A 22,474-nucleotide genomic window follows, 5' to 3' on the forward strand; every position below is an offset into this window, starting at 1 on the left:
TCCAAAATGCTCAGAACCAGCCTAGGAAACAACTATCGAGCCCACTCACCGAGAGATGCTCCCGCCCGGCTTTGTCAGCAACATCTGTGGAAGGAATCTCGTTACTTCTGTTCGTGGTGTCCCCGATGTCATTCGCTGCAGTCCCATAATCTTAAATTGGAGAAAAGGGAAAGAGACAGAATAGTGAAGTTGTCATTAAGCTATCAATAAACACGAAGCCACAGTATGACCCAAAACAAAACCAGACAGATCAAAAGATTCCAAACCACTGACAGCCTGGCTGGGGAGGAACAGGACCCGGCTGCTGGGTTAAATCCATTGCAGCACTGGGACTGCGCACCGCCAGCTTCATACTCAACTCAGATCTCTGCATCCTTGTTTTGGTGGTCAAATTCTAAACCTCGTTTAGGGTGTTTCTTTGCACATAAATTTATACTAGTGTGCCTTTTCTGATTAAGCACTTGACATAAATACAAAATAGAATCATCTATGAGTCACAGATTTGTAGACCTGGAAGAGTCTTTAAAGACCAAGTCTAACTGTCAGTTTTGCAAATGAAAAATGTTCATTGACTAGTCTAAGGTCAACTGGCAAGAAGGTAACAGAGCCTAGACCTGAACCAGACTGGAAATCAGCAGCACTGATTCTAAGGCAGATGCATCCTATTTGGGTAAGAAGCAGCCACTAGAGATGAAATGTGAAATCAAACTGATAGGGAACTTAGGCACACACATGAACTTTTTTGAAGAGTTATGAATCATTAATATTTCCGTTTCAGAATTAATAGACAGGGAGTTGTGCCAACACAATCTTTAGAATTGTAAGGATGCAATATCACATCAACATGTCTCAAACGTGGTTGCCATCTTCTGAATCAATTTTAGAAAATTAATGACTGATTTTTTTGTGTGAGCCAAAGTTTTATTAGCAATATTGCATATAAAAGTCAGAAAATTTGGTAAACATAATGCAGACAATGTTCTGTATAAATATTTTGTATTTTTTTTTCTAAGTAGATATGGTGCCTTCAATTTGCATCCTGAATAAACAACCTCATTAAGTCAGCCCCAGCTAAACTCTCTTGGTAGAATTTCTATGCAAGCCTTGGGGTAACCAATTTAAATTATATTTTTATTAGCAGTGTTCCTTTGAATTTGAATGAAAGTAACAGAAAAAGCATCTATTTTCTATCTGCCTGCTGTTTTGTTTTTGACTGCAAAACTATATCCTCACCATTTCCATTTTGAATGTATTAAAATTCAATTTCAAACACTAAGAGATATCATTTACTTGCTTATTTTTACCTCTTCATATCATACCCAGCCACTCATGGAAAAACTAAATCATTAAAGTATCTATAGTTTAATATCATGACATTTTGACCCAAAGACAAAGTGCTATCTGAGGCCAATGGAAAGATGACATTAAGTCTTGAAATTACTGGAAAGGAGTCCAAAGCATAATTTTAAAATGTTAAATCACAATGAAAACATATTTCTCTGTGATACAATTTGAGATACTCTTCCTTTAAACCATATCAAGATAAATAAAAACAAAAATAAACAAATCACATGCACAAAATCATCCAAACCAGAGCATGAAGGAATTGTAGCTTAACATGTATAAAGCAGGTAAAGAAAATATAATCTCCTAGTTAAAATTAGCTTACAGAATCATGTCTAGAAAAAAAATGTCAGTGTGTATATAAAAACAAAAAATTAAAGAAAAATATTTTATAAAATAAATGTATAAATATAATATTTTAATCAGTCTAACTTTGACTCAATCTCAAACTTCAAGCCAAGTCTTAAAATTTAGCCTGCACTTCCCCAAACAGAGGCCTCCTGGTCATGAAGGTGGTTTGAAAATCTGTGAAAGATGGATTTTCATACCTAGCAAAACTTCCTTGGCATTTGACTAAAATGGCAAAGTACAGATGAGATGTTTGGTTAAAAGTTAATATAGTGTGCCTTTAGGTTTCCCCCTCCCACATTCCTAAAAGAACCCTATTTTATTCAAGGGGTTCAAGCACATCCTCCAGGGAAACTAATCTAAACTCCAGGGGTGGTTCTAGTTAGTCAAGGGGTAATCCATCCTGCTTATCAGTCAGGGAGGCAAAAATGGTTCATGACCCAACTGGGTCTTGAATCCAGTACAAGGAGGATCAGATGGAGGTTTCTGGGAAAATTACCTTTCTTCTGGAACCCTTTCAGAAACTCTCCCTTTTCTCAAATCAATGTGAACAACCATAGCCCCTTTGTTGGCCTCAGCTAATAATGCACTAGAGTTGGGGGGGGGGGTAGGCATTGGTGAAGGCAGAACAATGGGCAGAGGAGGGGTAGAGATGAAAAAAACTTGGTCCCTGATGACATGATTAAGCTGCTGGTTTAATCCACCCTAAAACATGCCCTACCTTTGAGGAGCCTGTCTATGAGCCAAACTTCCTTATTATATAAGAAATGTAATTTTGAATTGGGTTTACTGTCATAACTAGAAACCGATACACCGCTGTTTTCTTGGTAGCCATGGCTTTTAAACAGGCAATTAGTTCCCAATTATGGAAACAAATTGTTGCAGCAGAATGGATTTACTACTTCCAAGAATAGAGCATGAGAGAGAAAATGCTATTTACAGGCACTGTAAATATCAAGGGAAAATGGTCATCAATATTGAATGATTTTGCCAGGCCGGAATGGCTCATTTGGTTTAGTGTCATCCTGTGCACAAAAGGGTTGTCGGTTCGATTCCTGGTCAAGGCACATGCCTGGGTTGCAGATTTAATCCTATACATACAAGAAGCAATGATAATGTTTCACTCTCTCTCTCCCTCTCTCTCTCTCCCTTCCTCTCTCTAAGCATGTCCTTGGGTGAGGATAAATATATAGAGAGAGAACAATTTTATTAGAAGTATTATTTTGGCCTATGTATTACCTGAAATGTATATTTAACTGCACTTAAAGGTTTTCTGTTAGCTGATTTATTTCATGCTAGACATTTTGAAAAAATACAAAATAAAGACAATGTGATAGCTACCTTCATAAATTACGTCGGGATAATTTGGGTCTGCACCTAAAAAACAAAACAAAGCAAAGAATTGTAAGTATGCATTCAGAGTTTAAAAAATACTAACTTATTCCCACTAAATGAGCCAAATATTTATTGAAGATTTTATGACTGAATAAATTGTTTTATAGGACAGGTAAATAAAACCTGAAATTCTGTTTACTTTATGTTAACTCTGCTCCCCTCCCAGGCCCACAACCTCCACCCCTCTAAAAAAGAAAAAAAAATCAAGAGAAATCACAAATCATTTTAGCTGGAAAAACTTCAGCAATTAATGACTTAAGACCAATTTTTTTTTTTACTGTTTCTATTATATAGTTGGCTATTTTAATTGCAATTTGTATTCCAAAGACAAACCATTTCTGTACCACTGTTGTGATTCTAGGTTGATTTGGGGGTTCCTTTCAAACTATGCCTTTGGCAGGTCCATTTGCATTTGTGAATACATTATTAATCGGCCTATATAACAATATCTAAAGCAATTTGAACAAAATTGCTTTGTTCACTGCTTGGTCTTCAGGAGGTTGCCAAGGCTGAATAAGAACTTCCCCCTTTTTATTGTTTTTGCCCTGACACAACACACACACACAAAAATAAATGTACTTTCTCTATTGAAATAGTTTATGTGTGAGATTATAAATTAATATGTCAAAGAGAAGTACAAAAGTATACCCACTTAATTTTTTGAATGACTGTATTCACTGAGATGATCAGAATATTGTTTTAAAATATTCCTATGAGAATTTACAAAAACATTTTGTAAAAGTCACTGTCAACAAGAACTGGTGACAAAAATATTTCCTACTTTCCATTCAGAACTTACTGGGCCTCTAGATGAAAGCCTACTTGGAAATAAACTTATACTTTGATATAACATTTAAGTGATTATTAAATGAATTTCCAAAGCTACTTCCTATGCTTTTAGTCTTCACTTATCATGTGAAAAAGTAAAACTTGTAAATCATAAAGCTTACTTAGTTCTCATATCTCTTTTGAAGCTTTAGCAGAAAAATATTATTTAAAATAAAGTGAAATGAGCCAATTTTCTGTTCATGTACTCCCTAGTGAATAATTAAGGTTAGCCTAAATGAAGAAACAAATAAAAGTGGCCCTGTTTAAATTAAATTTTTTAACACAGTTCAACTAGAAGAACATCCATTTTAGCAAGAGAAAAATTAAGTAGATGATTGTGCACTTTGATTCAGGGATGTTATGTACTGCCATGCAGTCCACACTTTGTACAACTCTAGGGGGCACTATTCGGCCTAGTCTATGTGAAAGGCACCGTCTGAAATTATGCAGTGCATACCTGTGCAGGATTTGAGATGGCCCTGTGTCAATTCATGCAAAATTATTGATTCCAGGAATTTTCAGTGGTATTTTGAGTTTTATTATCCCAAATACCATTTCTAAGTTTTGAGTGCAATATGTCCATATGTACTGTCAGAATTATTTGTACCTGATGTGGCATTCCAGAGAAGGGCCTTGAAACTACCCTGCACTTTGAGAGGTAATTCAGTGAATAAAGCAACAGGCAATCCCAGCGGCAGCCCTGGCAACTTCATTCACCAGGCACACACCCATCTGCTGAAGTCCTTTCCCTTTGCAAACTTCATGGACCAAATGGTGTCCCCTCACTGTGAGAATTTCCTACTCCTGCTGAAGGAAAGGTCCTATAACCCCAAGTCAGCAAATCATTCTTCGAACTTCTCAGTAATCTATTACTTTAAAGAACCCCACTCTGGTCCCGGAATCGAACCTGGGACCTTTCAGTCCGCAGGCCGACGCTCTATCCACTGAGCCAAACCGGTTTCGGCAGTAATCTATTACTTTAAAGAACCCCACTCTGGTCCCCTACTCCTTGAACAGGGTATATTGGATCTGCAAGGGGACCTGCCCACCAGAGTCCACTCTTCACTTCTAGACCTCACTCCAGGTGCCCACAAACTAGAATTCCCTCCGCACAGGCCCCAAACACACGGGTGGCCACACCATCAGTATGAGCACCCTGTGACCCAAGACCCAAGGGAGGAGTGAGGACTGAGCCAAGATAGATGGGCTGGGGTGTCCACATGCTCACTCATTACATCTCATATACGCCTTGTGAATAGTTGGAGGCACGGGACAGGGGCCCTGGACAGGGACCACCTCTCCCAAAACCACTATGTTCTAGCACAGAACTCTGAGAGTCTGACAATCTGATCTTCAAACCCAGCCTTCCAGATCATTACAAGCATGTTTGGAGGAGGATATCACCTATTTTACTTAACAACTCATTAATTTGATTTATATTTTTAAGTATTTGGATATAAATATGAGAACCTCCTTTTGTACTAGGGTGACTCACCATCCCAGATTGCCAGAGACCAAGGGGATTCCTGAGACATTGGACTCAAAGTTTTAAAACTGGGATGGTTCCAGGCAAATCCTTGCAGTTTGTCCAGGAATGAGGGCTTTCCCTGGGCATAGGGCTACTAGTGCTAAAACTGGGACTACTGGTCACCTGACCTGTTCTCATGCCTTCAGAGACCCCCCACCCAGTCACCACCCACTCTTACAGGTATAATTCCATAAGAAAGTCAAAAGACATCATGAGGATTTGAAGCAGATTTATCTAAGGGCCTCAGGGGAAATGACTGACAGGTGCCATCAGCCTCATCACAGAAAGGGAGCACCCAAACACATTCCTCACACAAAGCTCCCCGGGAAACCCAAAACATCGAATCAATCCAATGGAGCAAACGTCAGGTTACAGAAAAGTGGGATTTGGGGGTGGGATCAAAAGTACACAAGTTAGCCTATAACCTGTAACAGGCTATTGTCCAGACTTCTGACGCCTATCGCTGCATGCCTTTCCTACCAAGTTTAACCGCAATCCATCGGGTGATGTCTAAAATTTCTGGAAAGCACATTTTTCTGACTTCATCATCCTAGATGTATGAGATGTGCTGTCACTTTACTTTTGTCCTCAGGAATAGCCAAATTTAGTGCAAGATTATGAAACTCACAGAGAGACAATGTGGGAGGAACAATGATGGGGTTTTTTTGTTGCTTTATTTTCCCTCCCTAGCATACTGTACTGTGTCTGATGAGGACCTACTTGTCACAGTAAAGAAATGCCTCTCCAGGTACAAAGGTTTGAGAGGCCTGGCACATGGAGGGTGCCCAGACCTAGCATTTATGCAGAAGAAGGGTCACATTACTCCAGCTGACCCCAGCTCATCAAGGATAGGATTTTGCTTCTGGCAATTGCTTAGTCAAGCGAACCTCCCAGAATGTTTACATTCCCATAGCGAGGTGGTTATTAACATCACTTTAAATGCAGACACAGGAAACAATCACCACTTTCCTCTTTGACTCAGGCAATGGTCAAATTCTGAAAATATCCTGCCATTTTTAAGGCTAATTTCTACCTGGTTTCTTTTATTTAGTTTAAATATGTCCATCACATGTTGTTATATGCTAACCATAGAAACCCCTGTTGGTGATATGTGGGACTAAAAGGTGACTGAGGCAAGGTGGAAAAGCCAACAGAAAGAGAATGAATGAAAGATGAATGAGCAACATCGGACTTGAGTTATGCACCTGCAGTGGGGATTTGAGAAGGGTTAGGCTTCCTTGAATCCTATCCTAGTAGCTCTCATTGCATAAGAAATCTCAAATCTAGGCAGCAGGAGGTGGCATCAAGCCGGAAAGCTTCTTGTTGGGAATCTCTGGAATAGAATATGGGAATCTAGGAACACCATTCCATCCCACCGGCATTCCAAACAAGCTGCAGACCACATTCTCCCTCCACAGCTCACTCACAGGCAGAAGCTACAACTGTTTTCCAACCCAAAGAATATGCGCGCCAAGCAGGAACGTTTGCCTGTCTGATGTTCAAGTTCTACTTTCTGAAGGATTTGTTGAGCGACTCCAGGTGCTACACTCACTTGCACTTAGGTTCTTACCTAAGACATGTTGCCTAGAACTACAGGAGGAAGACTAACAGGGCCGGAGTTCAGCCTGAAGCACTCCTGGGAAAAGAACAATGGAGACTGTATCACAGTCGCACATGCACTCCCAACAAGCTCGGTATTAAACCTGCAATGTCTGCACCCCCAAGAGAGGACCTGTGGGGCATTTAGGCTTCTAAACATTGTCCATAAAATCACCTTCCCATCCCCCCCAAATAATATCAAACCAGAGCACCTCATCATCCTCTTAACTCAGTAGTTCTCAACCTTCCTAATGCCTCGACCCTTTAACAGTTCCTCATGTTGTGGTGACCCCCAATTTCATTGTTACAAATTGAACATAATTAAAGCATAGTGATTAATCACAAAAACAATATGTAATTATATATGTGTTTTCCCGATGGTATTAGGCAACCCCTGTGGAAGGGTCGTTCGACCCCCAAAGGGGTCGCAACCCCATTCGTAGGAATAAAGAAATTCATTTGATGCTAAATGACTTAAATGAGGATTTTTTAATTTCCATCTTCTAATCTCAGTTATTGCTCATGAGTAAATCTTATAACTTTATGTAAATCTTCATGGGTAAATCTTTATGACTTTTAACTGTAAGACTGTACAGTTAAAAGAAAAAAACATTCGTAGGAATAAAGAAATTTGTGGGAAGATAGGTAGCCTGACAGTAGGGTTCCCTTTCCATTCTGTTGCAAAGATAAAAATAATGGTGGAGGCCAGAAAACACATCTGTTTCCCTCCTTTAAGCTTTTAGTCTCTCTCTAATGCCCTAAAAAAAATAAAAAGAGAGAGAAAGAAAAAGAAAAGACTTTTCTTTCAAATCTATTTTGAGATTCTCTTTAGTGTGATCTTGAAAAGTATTTCAAAGAATTCTATATGATAAAGCCATAGCAAAAGGCCTGGTCTTCTCAAATGAACTGGCCTTTGTCAACAGTGTTTTCTAGCTCATAGTGGTTCGACTTTTGATTCCAGATCCATCTCCTCTTTCCTTTCTGAATGGCAGGCTGAACTCAGGGCCCAAAAACATTGGGGGTTCAGATGTCTGGGTTTCATTTCTGGCTGAGCCATGAATGTAGGCAGCATGGGGAGCGAGTCTGCTCACTTTTCCTGTACAAAGGAGTCTTCCCCATGACGGGAGTGGATAATAGCATTGGCTCTGGCAAGTCCTTGGGAGTTTCGGGAAGCATAATTAATTAACATTAGTACTCTTGAGACATAAAGAGCTATTTAAGTATAAATCTTAATTATCATGATTAGTATGGGTTTATGGCCAAATCAGACTTCACAGTTATTTAAGGCAGAAAGGCAGGTAGAACTTTCCTTTCACTCCCAGGACAAGAAATGGGAACTGACAAATGGCCTGAGGGGCAAGTGACAGGGAGGGAGGGGTTATTTTCTCAATGCTATACATTTGGAGGAATTTCCTTTCTCTACATTCTTTGGCCTCAGTACACCAGATCTAAATCTGCCAGTTTGAGGGTAATTCTAAGTGCTCTAGTTCATCCAGACGTCATGAATCTCTTGATAAAACAGCACGAAGAAGAAGCTGTGGGGAAAACTCTTCCAGTATTTATAGTTTGTTCCTGACGCAAATTTTGCATAGGAAACAACAGCTCCCGAATTAGGAAGCATAAGTCACTAACTCCCACTGCGTGTGTGAATGAGCATTCTTGAGCTGTGACATTCTTCCTGAATGAGTGGGCCATAGAGACACTCTTTATGTACTGCCTAAAGAATGGGAAGCTTCAAACCAAGGTATTTTATCGACTAGTGCCCTGGCTAGGTTTGTTCCAAGTCTAAATGTTTAGTCACTCAGGTAATGATTTCCATAGAAAAATGTACTCTTAAACAATCAATGTGTTCAGGTTCATAGAGCTATCTGACCTTGGAAAGGTGTGCTGATTAGAAGATACTAGCAAAGTCTTCAGGATTCTCTCTCATGACATTCACAAGCATCATGCCATTAATTTTTGTTTAAAATTCTACTTAAAAGACACCCTCACCAGTTCTAACCTCCACGTAGCCTACACACACACACTTTCATGTCATGAAGAGGATTTTTCTATATGGGGGATTGAATTCCAATGACAGCCACATAGTGGATCAATTTCACCTCAGACAGGCTTATTTTTGGCCTGTAAGCTAAATAGGATCCAGCAGAATCTTAGGAGAATTCTCAGATAGCTCCACGCTTTCTACATGTGCCTGCACTACTCTTTCTACTTTTTAATTCACTCTCCCAAGCCTCCTTAAGCCATGCATTAAATTCATCCTACTTCTTGCCAAACCCAATTAAAATGCATCTCAGTGCACCAATTATTCTATATTTTTATCATTATTACTATTGGTATCCAAGAGGAGTCAGTATGGATGCCTGACCAGTTCTCCCAGTGGCTTCCCCAAGGTTCTGTGGGGCACTATGTCCAGTATTTCCATGCCACTCGAAAGTCAAGGCCATCAGGAATGTAACTACTTCCAACCAGTCTGTTCTCTTCCATGCTCACCCATTTCTGTTTTAGGGACTTTTTGTTTTTATTTCTGTTTTAATTTCTTCCAATATGCTTCATCATCTAGCTCCAAATAGAGAATGAATTCCTAAGGCAGGTAACCATCCCATAAAAATCTTGGTTCTGAGCTGAAGAGGGACACACACTGAGGATAGCAGTGCTGTCATGTTAATTCTCCTGGCTTTGTGTGGACATGCAAACCCACTCCACTATGATCCCAGGCTGCTGGCTTCCTTGTAAGCCAGGAAACTCACAATGTTTAAAAGAAGGGATCTCATCAAAACAACTGAGAAAATATAGCTAAAACATTTTATCAGAAATATTTGTAAAAGCTAAACTTCATCAGTTACTATATGATGACAGCAGAAATATGGAACAAATATAAACTCAAACTTGACCTGTTGTCCTTAACTTGGAATGTACCTTTTAGACCAGCAGGGAAATGAATTGCATATATTTGCTATTTATTTTTCTTTCATTTTAAATGGGGAGGAGAGGGAAAGGAATCCATTCTATGCAAAGCCATTATCTGTATGCTCTGGCTACAAATCTTGTAAATACCCACAAAGATGCTATCACACAAGCCAAGTGAGGTCAAGCTATAATTGGTCACACTGGTGTATGGCCCACGAGGGCCATTTATATCCACTGTCACTCTGGGCCAAGTCTCTTTCATTTCCACTTTCATTTATTACTCCTTGAGAGCTGGGTCTTGAGTAAATACTTAAAGAGAAAAAACAAAATCATTTTTTTCTAAAAGCAGATATTTACATTTTAAAGACATTTGTAAAATTGAGCTTAATTTTTATTTTTGATAAATAAATGGTTATTTCTCTTAAAGAAGATATTTGAGAAACTCCAAGCTAGCCTTGTGCCAGAAAACAATTCTCCTATCACTAGCTGAGTTAAAAAAACAGAAATAATTGATAAAAATGAGGCCACATGGATAAGAGGAGGTAAGCTCTCTCAAACACTGGCACCATACAGAAGCATTCAAAACAAAATACATCAAAATCCCACCTAAAATAGAAGCTGCTGGCTTTACATGGACAGAACTGTGCATATATCAAAGCACACAAGCCACTTCTAAAACTTTTAAACGTCTGACCTTCACCCTGCACAAATTCATCTCCAACAGTTTCAAAAAGCAGTTGGCGAAATTCAAATAAAGTCTGCAGTTTAGTTAACAGTAATATACCAGTGTCCGTTTCTTCATTTTAGCAGATATATTGCAGTGATGCAAGATGTCAACGATAGTAAAAACCGGGTACAAGATAGCTGGGAACTCTCTCTACTGTCTGCAACTTTTCTGCAGATCTAAAGTTATTCACAAATAAAAAGTTTACTTAAGAACAAACCAAAAGCAGTTGTCCCAAAGCAGAGTCCCTGGGTTAACCTATGAAGCTGTAGTCCCTGTAACATACAAGAAAAAAACACAGTAATCTAGAGATTTACTACAGCAAATGTAGCCAAACAGCTAAACTCAATTAAGAGGAAGAATTAATGGGAATGGCCCCTGCTAGGGCTGTCTGGGTAAGGCATCCAAACATTGTGTGTTTTATACACCCCTGAAAGGATGTTTGTAAATCAAACTTATAGAATTCCAATCACAGTTTGAACACTAAGGAAGCTTGTGCATTCCATAGCCGTGTAATAAATTCCAGGATAATGGGAACATTGATTATGATTGAGAATTATGACATTCTCATTTACTGTTTGTTGAAGGTGGCTTCGCATACATCACCTTTGTCCATGGGGCTGCCCTGCGAGCCACAGGAGTTAATGCTTCCCAAGCAGCCCCTGTCTCATGGGCCTCCAAGTTTCTATTTTCCCTTCCTTCGGCCAAGCCATCTTTGTGTGGCTTTGATTAACTCAGCACTATTATGGTGAGGAATTCAGCTCATGTACAGTTCCCAATATCCAAACACAAGCCTCAGCCTCCACAACAGCGACAGGTCTCTGGGCAACAACACCAAGCAAGCAAGAATACTCCTCTGAACAACAGGATCTGAAGCAGGTAAAGACATGACAACTACCCTTGCTGTTATCGGTGCTCACACTAAAATCCTGCTGCTGGCCCCAGAACAGACTCCTGATGCCAGCCACCCTTTTCCCAACCCAAGCCACTGGTCAGACGAAAACTATCACCAGTCCTAGAAAAACAATTCAGGACCCAATCAAAAGGAGGCCTCAACTCAGTCAGTCCAGATGAGCAAAACATGCGAAGGCACTGGTTTCTCATACATGGATCAGAAAGTAAGATCCTGAGTTCCAAGTGAATAAGGGCCTAGAAAATACATCTTAATTTGTTCAGGAGCCAACCAAACATGTTCCTTCTGCTCATGGTTTTACCACTGTCACTACAAAATCTCATTAAGCAGTTGGGATAAAAATAATGTGTATATCAGATCATTGTTCAAACTTATTCATCCCCACCATCACCTTCTTGAGAGAAATAGGAGTCCCTATCCCTGGACTTGGCTTTGGCCCTGGGACTTGCTTTGACCAAGGGCATATAGGCTGAAGAGACCATGCGCCAGTCCTGAACGTAAGCCTTAAGAAGCCTTGCACATTTCTAGTTGTCTTTTTTAACTCTATACTCGCCATAGGAAGCAGGTCTCCTGTGTAGCTACTGCTGCTTCACCCTGCACCCCGGAATAAAGACCCACAGGACGAAACTGCGGGTCTTTTAACAGACCCATGAGAACGACCAGGTAGTTTAAAATGATGAGACTAAATAATGATGATTAAGCCCCTGGGTTGAGGGAGGGGGTGTTGTACACGATTTTGTCCATAGTTGAATGGCAGACCCTAGCCTCTCTCCAGATGCAAAAGCATCAGGTACTCACCGTCATCACCAGGCCAGCCCATGAAGTGAGCAGAAATCTGTTTCTCATCCTTCCCATACTCATTCTTGGCGACTAACTTGTAGTCCCCATTGTTCATGTGAGTGGGATTGTCCAGCTGGAGGCAGCCGTGGTACTCCGTGTGATTGGTCACATGGATTTTAGTACAGATGTATTTGGACTCATTCAGTATTGCCCGGTTATAGAACCACTGAAGCGCTGGTTTGGGGTTGCCTTTCACAGTGAATGGAATGCACCAGTGGTGGTCTGAGGTTGGAGATTCGAGAAATGTGATAGTTGGAGCAACTAAATTGAAAAAGAGAGAGTTAATAGCATCAGAAAGCTCAAGTTTTTCCCCGTTCCAGATTTCTGTGTCATCAATAGGGGATTTTATTCAACCATTGTTTGGTTTAAGAAGACATATGACCTGCAACCCTGGAATCCATCAATATTTTCTATCCTTATCAAGGTTGATTTAACTCCCTACAGAGAGCTTCAGAGAGACTCCTGCCCCTGCTCAGCTGAAGACCCATGCATCACAGTCACTTTCACATCTACTCAGTGTGGGAACCTGCTCCAAACAGATCCTAGAGATTTCTGACTGTGGAAAGGGTTCAACTGAAGTTGACTTGGTTTTATGTGCCTTGATGTTATACAGATTGATCATCAAAACATTGAAGGTCACTATTGCAGTACCTCATTAAATTTAAAAAAAAAAAAAAAAGACTGGAAATCTTGCCTGCAGTCCTAATCTCACCTAAATTATTTAAAACAGATCAATGCTGCAAATGTTCCTATCGATGCTGATTGATTTCACTGATTGTCAATAGTAAATGCTCTTTAAAAGCATCACATTTATTTATAATACAGTTGGGGGTTTTTTGGCTGTGTCAATGTTTTGATCCTTCAAATAGCTGAAGTCCTATCTAAACCTGGACAAACAAACTTGAGATTAATTTTAACATTAAATATAAAGAACTTTTTGCTTCGGGAAACAAACATTATCAAGTAGCTCATTTAAACAGTAATTATCCTAGGTGAAGGTATTAAAAACCCCTCATAGTTGTTTATTTTAATGTCGTCTGACTTTGATTATACATTCAAGGACTGTAAACACTTTTGAGACCTAATAGTATTCTTTCTTAGATGAAGAAACCCAAGTCCAATGAGGGTAAGTATCTTGGTCAAGGTTACTGATTGAGGCAGGTCTGAAACAAGAATCCAGGTCTCCTGGTGCCCAATCCAGAAGCCCAGCTTCCTGGATGTATAGATTCCTGACATGAAAGGGCAGGGGGTGGGGGTGATAACTAATACACTCTGAGCAAGGTCACTGCAAAGATTAGCTCAGTTGTTAATATTCTTTATCACTTATTCCTCCTACTCTTTATCTAAACTTTGATAGATAAAGCTAATTCTTCAGACCATGGCTACCACATAGATCTCAACCCAAATTGAGAACATTTTGAACTTCCATGTCCTTATTTGTAGGTCTGTGTTGCAAACATAGGACCACAGTGGGTTAGGAACCACACTTACCTTCCTCCCACAGGCCCAAGACCCATTCCCAGGACACACTTAACTCCTTCCACCAAGCTCAAAAGAGCTTTGGGTGAGGTGTTGATTTAAGGCTATAAAGTTGGAAGCTGGTTGCATATGTTTGGGGGTAACACTGACTTCAGGCTTCCAGGAAGGTCAAAATGATTAGAAATTATAAGTCCAGAGTCTACTGGGCATAGTGGTAGTACTGCCAGTGACAAAGGATTATGGTCGGTAATTTCAGTCATTCACTCCAACCCCCACATACTGTAGGTCCTCTATGAGTGAACGTTAAGCAGTGTCTATATGCGTGCAGTGTGGATTTGTGCATACACATACCACACATCATGTTTGTTTGTTTTTTGTTTTGTTTTGTTTTCAGAGTAAAAGTTCATTAATTTGTACCATCCAGTTCAGAATTTTCCATGATGTGAACAGTATATGTGATTTTTACTGAATATACATACACACTGAGCATTACAATCTGGAATGTTGAGATATGTGTCATGTTATTTATTAATACTAGAAAATAATGTACATATGCTTAAGAAGTATCACTATCCTCTAGCTTAGTTTCAATGTATACAGAAATTTAAAACAGATATAATAAAAGATTTTTGCAGGTGATAATAATTTTCAATAACTGAAGTAGGACTCCTCCAACCTCCTCATGGAAACTTGATGTCAAATTAATGAGGTTTTATTGTATCAACAGTACAAGTAGGTGTTTGTGAACAGCCAGCCCCATACTTTAGGTATCAGAACTCTAACGCTTTATATTGCTTTTATACAGAAAAATAAGTTAGAAACTGGTTTATCAGAATTTAAGCTAAAAGTTATAAACAAGAGGAGGATAACCAGCTCAAAATATGTTCTATCAAATAAAGACTGGGGAGGCACAGAGGACAAGCTTAAAATCGAAAAGAAGCTTAAGGGAAAGACAGCGCATGAGCAAGAAAGATTAGCAGAAATAGAACAAGTGAATGAGGCTGATAACATTTCTTAATTAAGTATGCACAGAACACGGCATACACCTTTTTTTAACACACGTAAGCAGCACCCAGGGTGCCCCAACGACAAATGTAGGGGTGTCCACGATCATTTGCTATTAAAAACACATGCTGGTCTGATTACGTACAATGCACAGTGAGGTTCACAGAATCTTGATCTTCTCCTACAAGATTTTCTGCCACACAAGAGATTTGCTTTCCACTGTCATCAGATGAAATGTTAGTTATCCTTAAGGAGCCCTGTGTGTGGCTTGTTTCATTCTACAAATGAATTAACAGACAAAGATAATCTTTGTTAGGACTGGTCCCAAAGTGACAAGATTTGGGGTTTCTTCCCCTAATTAGAGAAAATAACTGATAACATCAGAAAAGGTTTCCAGCCTAATCAAGCACAGGCAAAGGAGTAAATCAGACGTTGTTCTATTTCTCTAGATGGCAATTGTTTAATATGTGAAATTGATTTAATCCTGAAACGCCTACCTACCTTCCTCCAAGGGAAAAGGAGTCACTCACCTTGCTCATGATGACACAAAAAGCTCACTAGAGACATAGACTCTCGCCAGTCTATTGGGTTTACATAACTAAAATGCAAACCTGCATTAGTCTTTGTTAATTAAGAATAAATAGAAAGTAAATATACACCAACAATTCCTCATGTGCTCCTATAAAATATTAAATGATCATCACTAGGTTAATAAAACCTCAAGTTCTGAGGTACTCTCATCTGTCTACGAACACAGAACCAAAGACGAGTCTTACCATATGTTTGGAAACCAGATTACCGACATCCCAGTACAAACTTGGAACTGGATCACCCTCAACACTGCAAGATAACGTGATAGACTTCCCTTCCTCCACAGTGAGGTTAGGCGCGGCCAAATTTGCTGACGGCAAACCTGTGCAATAAGAGAAATGGAGACATATACAACTAAATACATTATTAAAATCACAGCAATAAATTGAAAACTCTTCATGCTTTAAAATTATTATTTACTTCCTGAGACTGATATATGTTGATCTGAAAAAGAGCCAGGTTGGTAAGTTTTACAGATTTAATGTGAACCAAGAATGTGCGGTAATAAGATTAGAAAGCAAATTTTACTCATTTCTTAAAAGTAATATTGCAGAATAACTTTATTTAAAAAACAACTCTAGTTTGTAAAACTATGTCTTCTACTTCTTTTTCTGTTCTACAGTTACTAGTCTGTTGTTTTTTTTCCACATAAACAGGCATATGTCTGGGGACCACCTTAGCTCCCCATCTCCCTCCCTCCACTTTTTAAAAATATATTTTTGTTGATTTCAGAGAGGAAGGGAGAGGGAGAGAGAAATAGAAACATCAATGATGAGAGAGAATCATTGATCATCTGCCTCCTGCATGCCCCCTACAGGGGATCAACCCTTCAACCCGGGTATGTGCTCTGACTGGGAAGTGAACCGTGACCACCTGGTTCAAAGACAGATGCTCAACCACTGAGCCACACTGGCCAGGCTCCCTCCACTTTTTTATAGTCAAGAACAAAAGAGTGAAAGGCATCTACATTTTGTATAAATCCATTTTTGCATTAAGTAACTCATAAATCTAACCTACTACCAGACCTCAATTTTGAAAGAGAATCAAACTATGGAAAGAAAATGTAATTTCAAAGCATGTTTCAAAGGCATGAAGCTTGAACCATCACAGTATTACGATGTTTCAAAGCTATGTAAGTCACAGTTAAACATGATGGGTAAAATTGGTCATTCTATTTATGATATAATGAAAAAAGTTAGATGGATCCTTATTCCAATGAAAAGTTCTTTTGTAGAAAAACCCAGAGAAAGTACTCTTTATCTGATGAAAATTTGAACCTTATAAACATTTTTCAATATTTCAGGAGAGCATCATTTCAATACTTTTACATTTCAAATGCTAGCTTTCATTTATTGATGTGGCTGTCACTTCATTAAACTATCACACCTATCAGGTGTTTACATTGCTTTTAACCATATAGGAATCACAGTATTTTTCACATGAAGACAGGTCCCAGAGAGTGCAGTAGTATGTCAGATCCTGCCAGTCAATCTAGTCCCTTGCTTGGTATCAGAAACTGCTTGGGACTGCATTCACCCCAACAGCTGTGTCCCACGGAACTATGACACATGATTAACTCAGGAGTAACCTACAGGTCAGAAAAGGCAATTCATCTTCAATGGCCGTTATATTGCAATTAACCCACCCACCTAGCATTCTGTGACCCATCTGAGCTTCACAATGCTATGTATACACCCTTCCCTTATGATGCAGTCCTTGATGACAAAGCCATTATTCTTTATTACTAACACCAGACTGAAACAAGATTTATACAGCATGTCTCATGGTATTCCCACCAGTAGCAGAGGACTTCCCGACAAGTTCTGGCTTGCAGGGACTGGTGTGACCTCTTCAGAACTCTTCCTTCCTGTCAGCATTCATAGAGAGCAATGTTGTGTCTTTCATGGGGTTTCAAAAGGCCCCTAATCCTCTGAGTTATACAGGACAATGAAGCGAATATGAGTGATCAAGAGGCAGTGCAGTTAATAGGAATGAACTCTCAATCAGGAGTCAGGAGCCCGAGACCCTAAATCTGACTCATACTGTGTGGCCTTGGGTGAGTCATTTCCTCTATCCACGTGTTTTCTTTAAATTTCTATAAAATTCAGCTGTTCATTTAGAAGACCGAGCTCTAACTTCTTGTTCTAATATTTGGTGACAACTTCCATGACAATTAAGCTTTCCAATTTATTAAGAAGTTGTCAAGGCAAGATATAAGAAAAGGGCTTATGTAGTGAAAAATCTCCTTGAAGTCAGTGGTATAATCTAGGTCATTTTTTAAAAACAAAATATATAGTCACATAGTTTGAAGGGTCTATAGTTCTACAAAACTTGTTATGCAAAACATTCAGTCTAGTTTGTGATAAGCAGTAGTCTCACCTCACCCATGTGGCACTATTTCCTATTCTCCATAGGCACTCATTTCATCTCCTAATGGTTCTTTTTTGACATTGATCTCTACATTGATAAATGCCATGCCTATATTGCTACTTCTTGATTTCCCTGTGTTAACACTATCTACTGACCTCTTGCTGTGGAAGATAAGGTTCACTTTCACACAGAAGGCCAGCCCTCTGCACATGCCCATAGCACATTCAACATACTCTGTCTTCACGCCCTTATATATGCTGTGAAGTTAGGCTGTCTAGATGTAAAGTTTAATTATAAAAATATAAACCCTACAAACAGCTGAACCATCATATGAAATAGTTACATTTTATCAAATTTAAGTCAGCAGTGATTATAGGCTACAACACTGTCATATGTACCACTAAGGAAGGGAAAATAAAGATGCCAACTCAACTACGATGCAATGCTTTCTCACCACTGAGATCTCCTAATGTTGATGTTGAAACTTCTAGATATCCCATCAAATTTTTTTTCATCCTTTTTTCCTATGTTCCATATTTTTGTATATTTGTTCTGTTTACCAGGAGATTTCCTCAGATGTACCTTTCAAACCTGCTTCTAAGGTTTTCATTCCTCTGTCCCATGTATTTATTTTCCAAAGCTCATTCTTTTGATGGTGAATGTGTTTATTTTTATAGCACCCTGTTTTTCTTTTATAGGTGCAATGTCTCTTCTGATTTCTGTGAGATATTAATGATCATTTTTTTAATTGTTTTCTCTCAATATCAACTTTGTTTCTTGTAATTTTTTTCCTTTCTCTCTTTGATCATGTTGTGTATATCTTTTATATTATAAGATTTTCTCAAACAGTTGGTGATCCGTGGCCATTCATACATCCGTAAGAATGAGGTATTAGAAGCATTGCATATTTATTCATTGTTGGCTTCATGTAGGAAAATAGCATTGGCCTCCTACTGGGTACTCTCTGATGTCAATATTATTAAATCATTTTGGGAAAGGACTGGTCAAATTATTCAAATAATGTTCTTTCCCTGTTCTCCGTGGGAAAGGAAGAAGGCTGAAAATATCAATATTCAGTATGTAAATCCATCATTTTCTTATGGTTTTCACAGCCTCAACTCTATCTGGGATCCTGTGACCAGCATTTTATGCTCTTTAGAGAATAAACATGCTGAGGAGGGAGAGGTGCAGGCACCTAGGATGTATGGAACAAAAATGGGACTAACTGCTTTCTTAATAGACTTTCAACCAACCCCCTGTATTTGGCATTGCCTGTACTGTCACTTCTTGAGCCTTGTAGTAGTTCTGCAACATAAACCACGCTTCTTCCAGACTTTCAACCAACCCCCTGTATTTGGCATTGCCTTGTAGTAGTTCTGCAACATAAACCACGCTTCTTCTTGCCTTTCCCCATTGCCAACTTGGTAAATAGCACTCTCAGCCTTTAAGTCAGTTACTACTCATCCAGCTGCTTTCCAGCTTGCAATTAACTTGTGTGCTTTGTTGACTCTTCTGCCATCTTCTTTGAACTTACAAATTTATCTGCTGATGCTGGAGGGACCATGGAGCCAGGGCCTGCCATGGTGCTTGTTTTTAAGGTCTGACCTTCTTCACAGCCAGAAAACACCAATGGAGCTTGGGGACACCCCTCTTGGTACCTCAAATACAAACCTATGGGAGGAATTCTCTACCTTTTATAAATGTATCTCATAGTTTAGGAATTCTGAGCAGAAAAGGATAAAAATAAAGAGTTTCTCAGTAGAGAATCCTATGCCATAAACTTAATTTCCACGATAAAATCTGTTATGGTTTTCTTCTTCAAGCCTAAGCTTATATAACTAACAGTTCTAAAAATATTTGTTTAATTACAGTAACAATAATAGCATTTATATAGGCATTCACTAAACCATATATTCTTCTCTAATATTTTAAGTTTTTTTATATTTTAATCCTTACAACCAATCTTAAAGTTAAGTATTTTGCCCTTATTTAATTAATGCAGACTATGAAGTTTGAAAAAGTCAAATACATCTCAAGTTGCCCAAGTATCTTTGTCCTGGGATTTGAACCCAAAGCACAGGATCTACACAACTATACTACACTATCTCCCAGACTGCATATATCCATTTTAGCACAGACCATAAATACCAATACATATCCATGATCTAGGAATTTGATTCATTAAAAAAAAATAATTACATGTCTATTTGTGAAGGAAGAGTGAGTCTCCTTTATTTATAGAGAAATTATATCACCCTGTCATAGCAGTTTCCAAGGGAATCTGTGCAAAATTGGCCAAGTCTAGATCTTTTAAATGTAAAGTCTTCCACAAATGAGTAAGCATCTGACTCACGTTAATTCTACAGCATTAATATGCTGGCCAAAGAGTTAATAATGGAAAAAACAATCTGTACTTGAAATATCACTTGAGGTTTAATTAGCACAATAAAAATGAATTGGGAAGCATGAATAGCCAAGGCAGGATAAACCATTTGCCAGGCACTACTTCCTGGCTTAATAAGATTTGAAATCGGCACAAGAACAGAGCAAAGCTCAGCAATGCTTCCAACAGCTTCTAGCACTACCGGAATGGGATCCTGATTTGAGCTTCAGAGATGGCGTCCTTTGCACTCTGAGAACCCTCACTGGAGATAAGAGATGGTCATCTGCCCAGGCAGACAGACACCTCTGTGTCAGTGTCTCTTGACCTGGATGTGTTCAGGAAAAACATACCAGCCTGTAGACCTCAGCAGAAAATCATAAACTATCTAGCAAAAAGGCTGACTTTCTTTAGACCAGAGCTTTAATGTGCACATGAGTCACCAGCAGATCTTGTTAAAAATGTTGCTTTTTTTCCAGTAGGTCTGGGTTGGGGCCTGAGAATCCACATTTCTAACAAACTCTCTGTTCCACAGACCACCCTTGGAGTAGCAAGAGTTCAGACAATGGATGTTGAACAATTGTTCACTAAGCTTCTGTTTCTACAACTATTATTCTTAAACCAACAGTGGTCTGAGTAATCATCTAGTCCCACAGTCGGCAAACTGCGGCTCTGGAGCCACATGCGGCTTTTTGGCCCCTTGAGTGTGGCTCTTCCTAAGCCTTAGGATTACACAAGTTAATAACAATGTACCTACCTATATAGTGTAAGTTTAAAAAATTTGGCTCTCAAAAGAAATTTCAATCGTTGTACTGTTGATATTTGGCTCTGTTGACTAATGAGTTTGCAGACCACTGACCTAGTCCACCAAACTTTCCCCAAAGTGTGTAGTGTGTTCTTTGATAATCTTAATTCTTTGAGATGCTCTGTGGTTTAAAAAAAAACTGCAATATTTAAAAAAAAAAGTTATACAAAATTTTGTAACTCTGTTCACTATGCACATTACCATTTTTTAAAAAAACTTTATTGTTGAAAGTATTACATGTCTCCTTTTTTCACAGTCCTTCAACCATTACCTGAATTACCACCGTATGTTCACTGTTGGACATGCTAACTAGTTAAATGCGTTGAAGGATTGTTTTGATCTAACCCAGAGGAATACAGACTTTCTTAAATATATTTGCCATCTAGTTAAAACAGAGCATTTCATTTACTACTAACACTCCCTGAAGAAACGCTCTTCCAGAGATTTGAATTATAATTACAGTATAAAACAATTAAAGTGAAAGTCTTTTTGCAAACTAACTACTGAAGATCAAACTGAGTACAGAAATTTAAAATATGCTATGTGATGAGTAATTTCATTGAAAAACATGAAAAGAAGTAGCAGGGACATTTTTGTGGAATGATAAATAACTTCCCTTCATTAGCACCTGTGTGACTCAGTTTCTGTCTTCAGAACCAACGCTCACAGCACCTGTTTTTTCTGAATAATGTGGAAATGTTATATGAACATATTTTATTGCCTTGCAGTCAATAAAGTTTTTCTAAGGTTAAAAAGAACCTTGTGGAGAAACAGACCTCAATGTGTTTCACGGCATGAATAAATTTACCAAAATTCAGGGCAAGAGGGGACTGTTAGAAAAATATTGTGAGCCATGTTGACTGTGCTGCTAGTGGGAACTGCACAAACTTCCCAGCCCCACCTGTTATGCTCCCTTAATCACTAAGGGAGGAAGGAAAAAGAAGAAACAAGATCCTTTTGAAATGCAACAATGATTTGTAACCTATATGAATGTCTATCTACTGTGCTGTACACCTGAAAGTAATATAAAAAAGGACTGAATACAAACTGTAATTGAAAAACAAAATTTTAAAAAATACACACAATTTCAGAATTAAAGTTTAAAATGCAAGACGACAAAAATTTCAAAGAGAACTACAAAATATGGTATAATTTGGCTAGAAAAATATATGTTTAGGTTCTCTTTACTAAACTGAAATATCTGCAACATTATGTTAAAATTTCAGTCCAATTTGAGCATTAATATAATATGTTCATGCAATTATTAATTATCAATTCCGCAAACATTAATCAAATCCCTATTATGTTCAAAGCATACATTAAGCAGTCTGGGGATTCATGTTTGCATATAAAATGTTGACAATTTGTTCACAATATAATACTGACATGATAAAATACTAAAGTGGGAAGATTAT

General features: G+C 38.6%; 1 protein-coding gene across 7 annotated transcripts in view; it reads right to left on the reverse strand.

Moving 5' to 3' along the window:
• NTRK2 (neurotrophic tyrosine kinase, receptor, type 2) overlaps positions 1-22,474 on the reverse strand; it is a 314,665-nt gene that overhangs the window by 249,108 nt on the left and 43,083 nt on the right. For all 7 annotated transcript variants that reach the window (XM_005868270.2, XM_005868271.2, XM_014541246.1 and 4 more), the window contains exons 6-10: positions 15,690-15,826; positions 15,059-15,191; positions 12,388-12,690; positions 3,034-3,069; positions 50-150 (exon numbers count right to left, since the gene is read on the reverse strand). In XM_005868270.2, the coding sequence (XP_005868332.1) occupies positions 50-150; positions 3,034-3,069; positions 12,388-12,690; positions 15,059-15,191; positions 15,690-15,826 (710 nt within the window). The remainder of the gene's footprint in view (positions 1-49; positions 151-3,033; positions 3,070-12,387; positions 12,691-15,058; positions 15,192-15,689; positions 15,827-22,474) is intronic.

Source organism: Myotis brandtii, unplaced genomic scaffold (assembly GCF_000412655.1).
Source record: "Myotis brandtii unplaced genomic scaffold, ASM41265v1 scaffold266, whole genome shotgun sequence".
Taxonomy (NCBI): domain Eukaryota; kingdom Metazoa; phylum Chordata; class Mammalia; order Chiroptera; family Vespertilionidae; genus Myotis; species Myotis brandtii.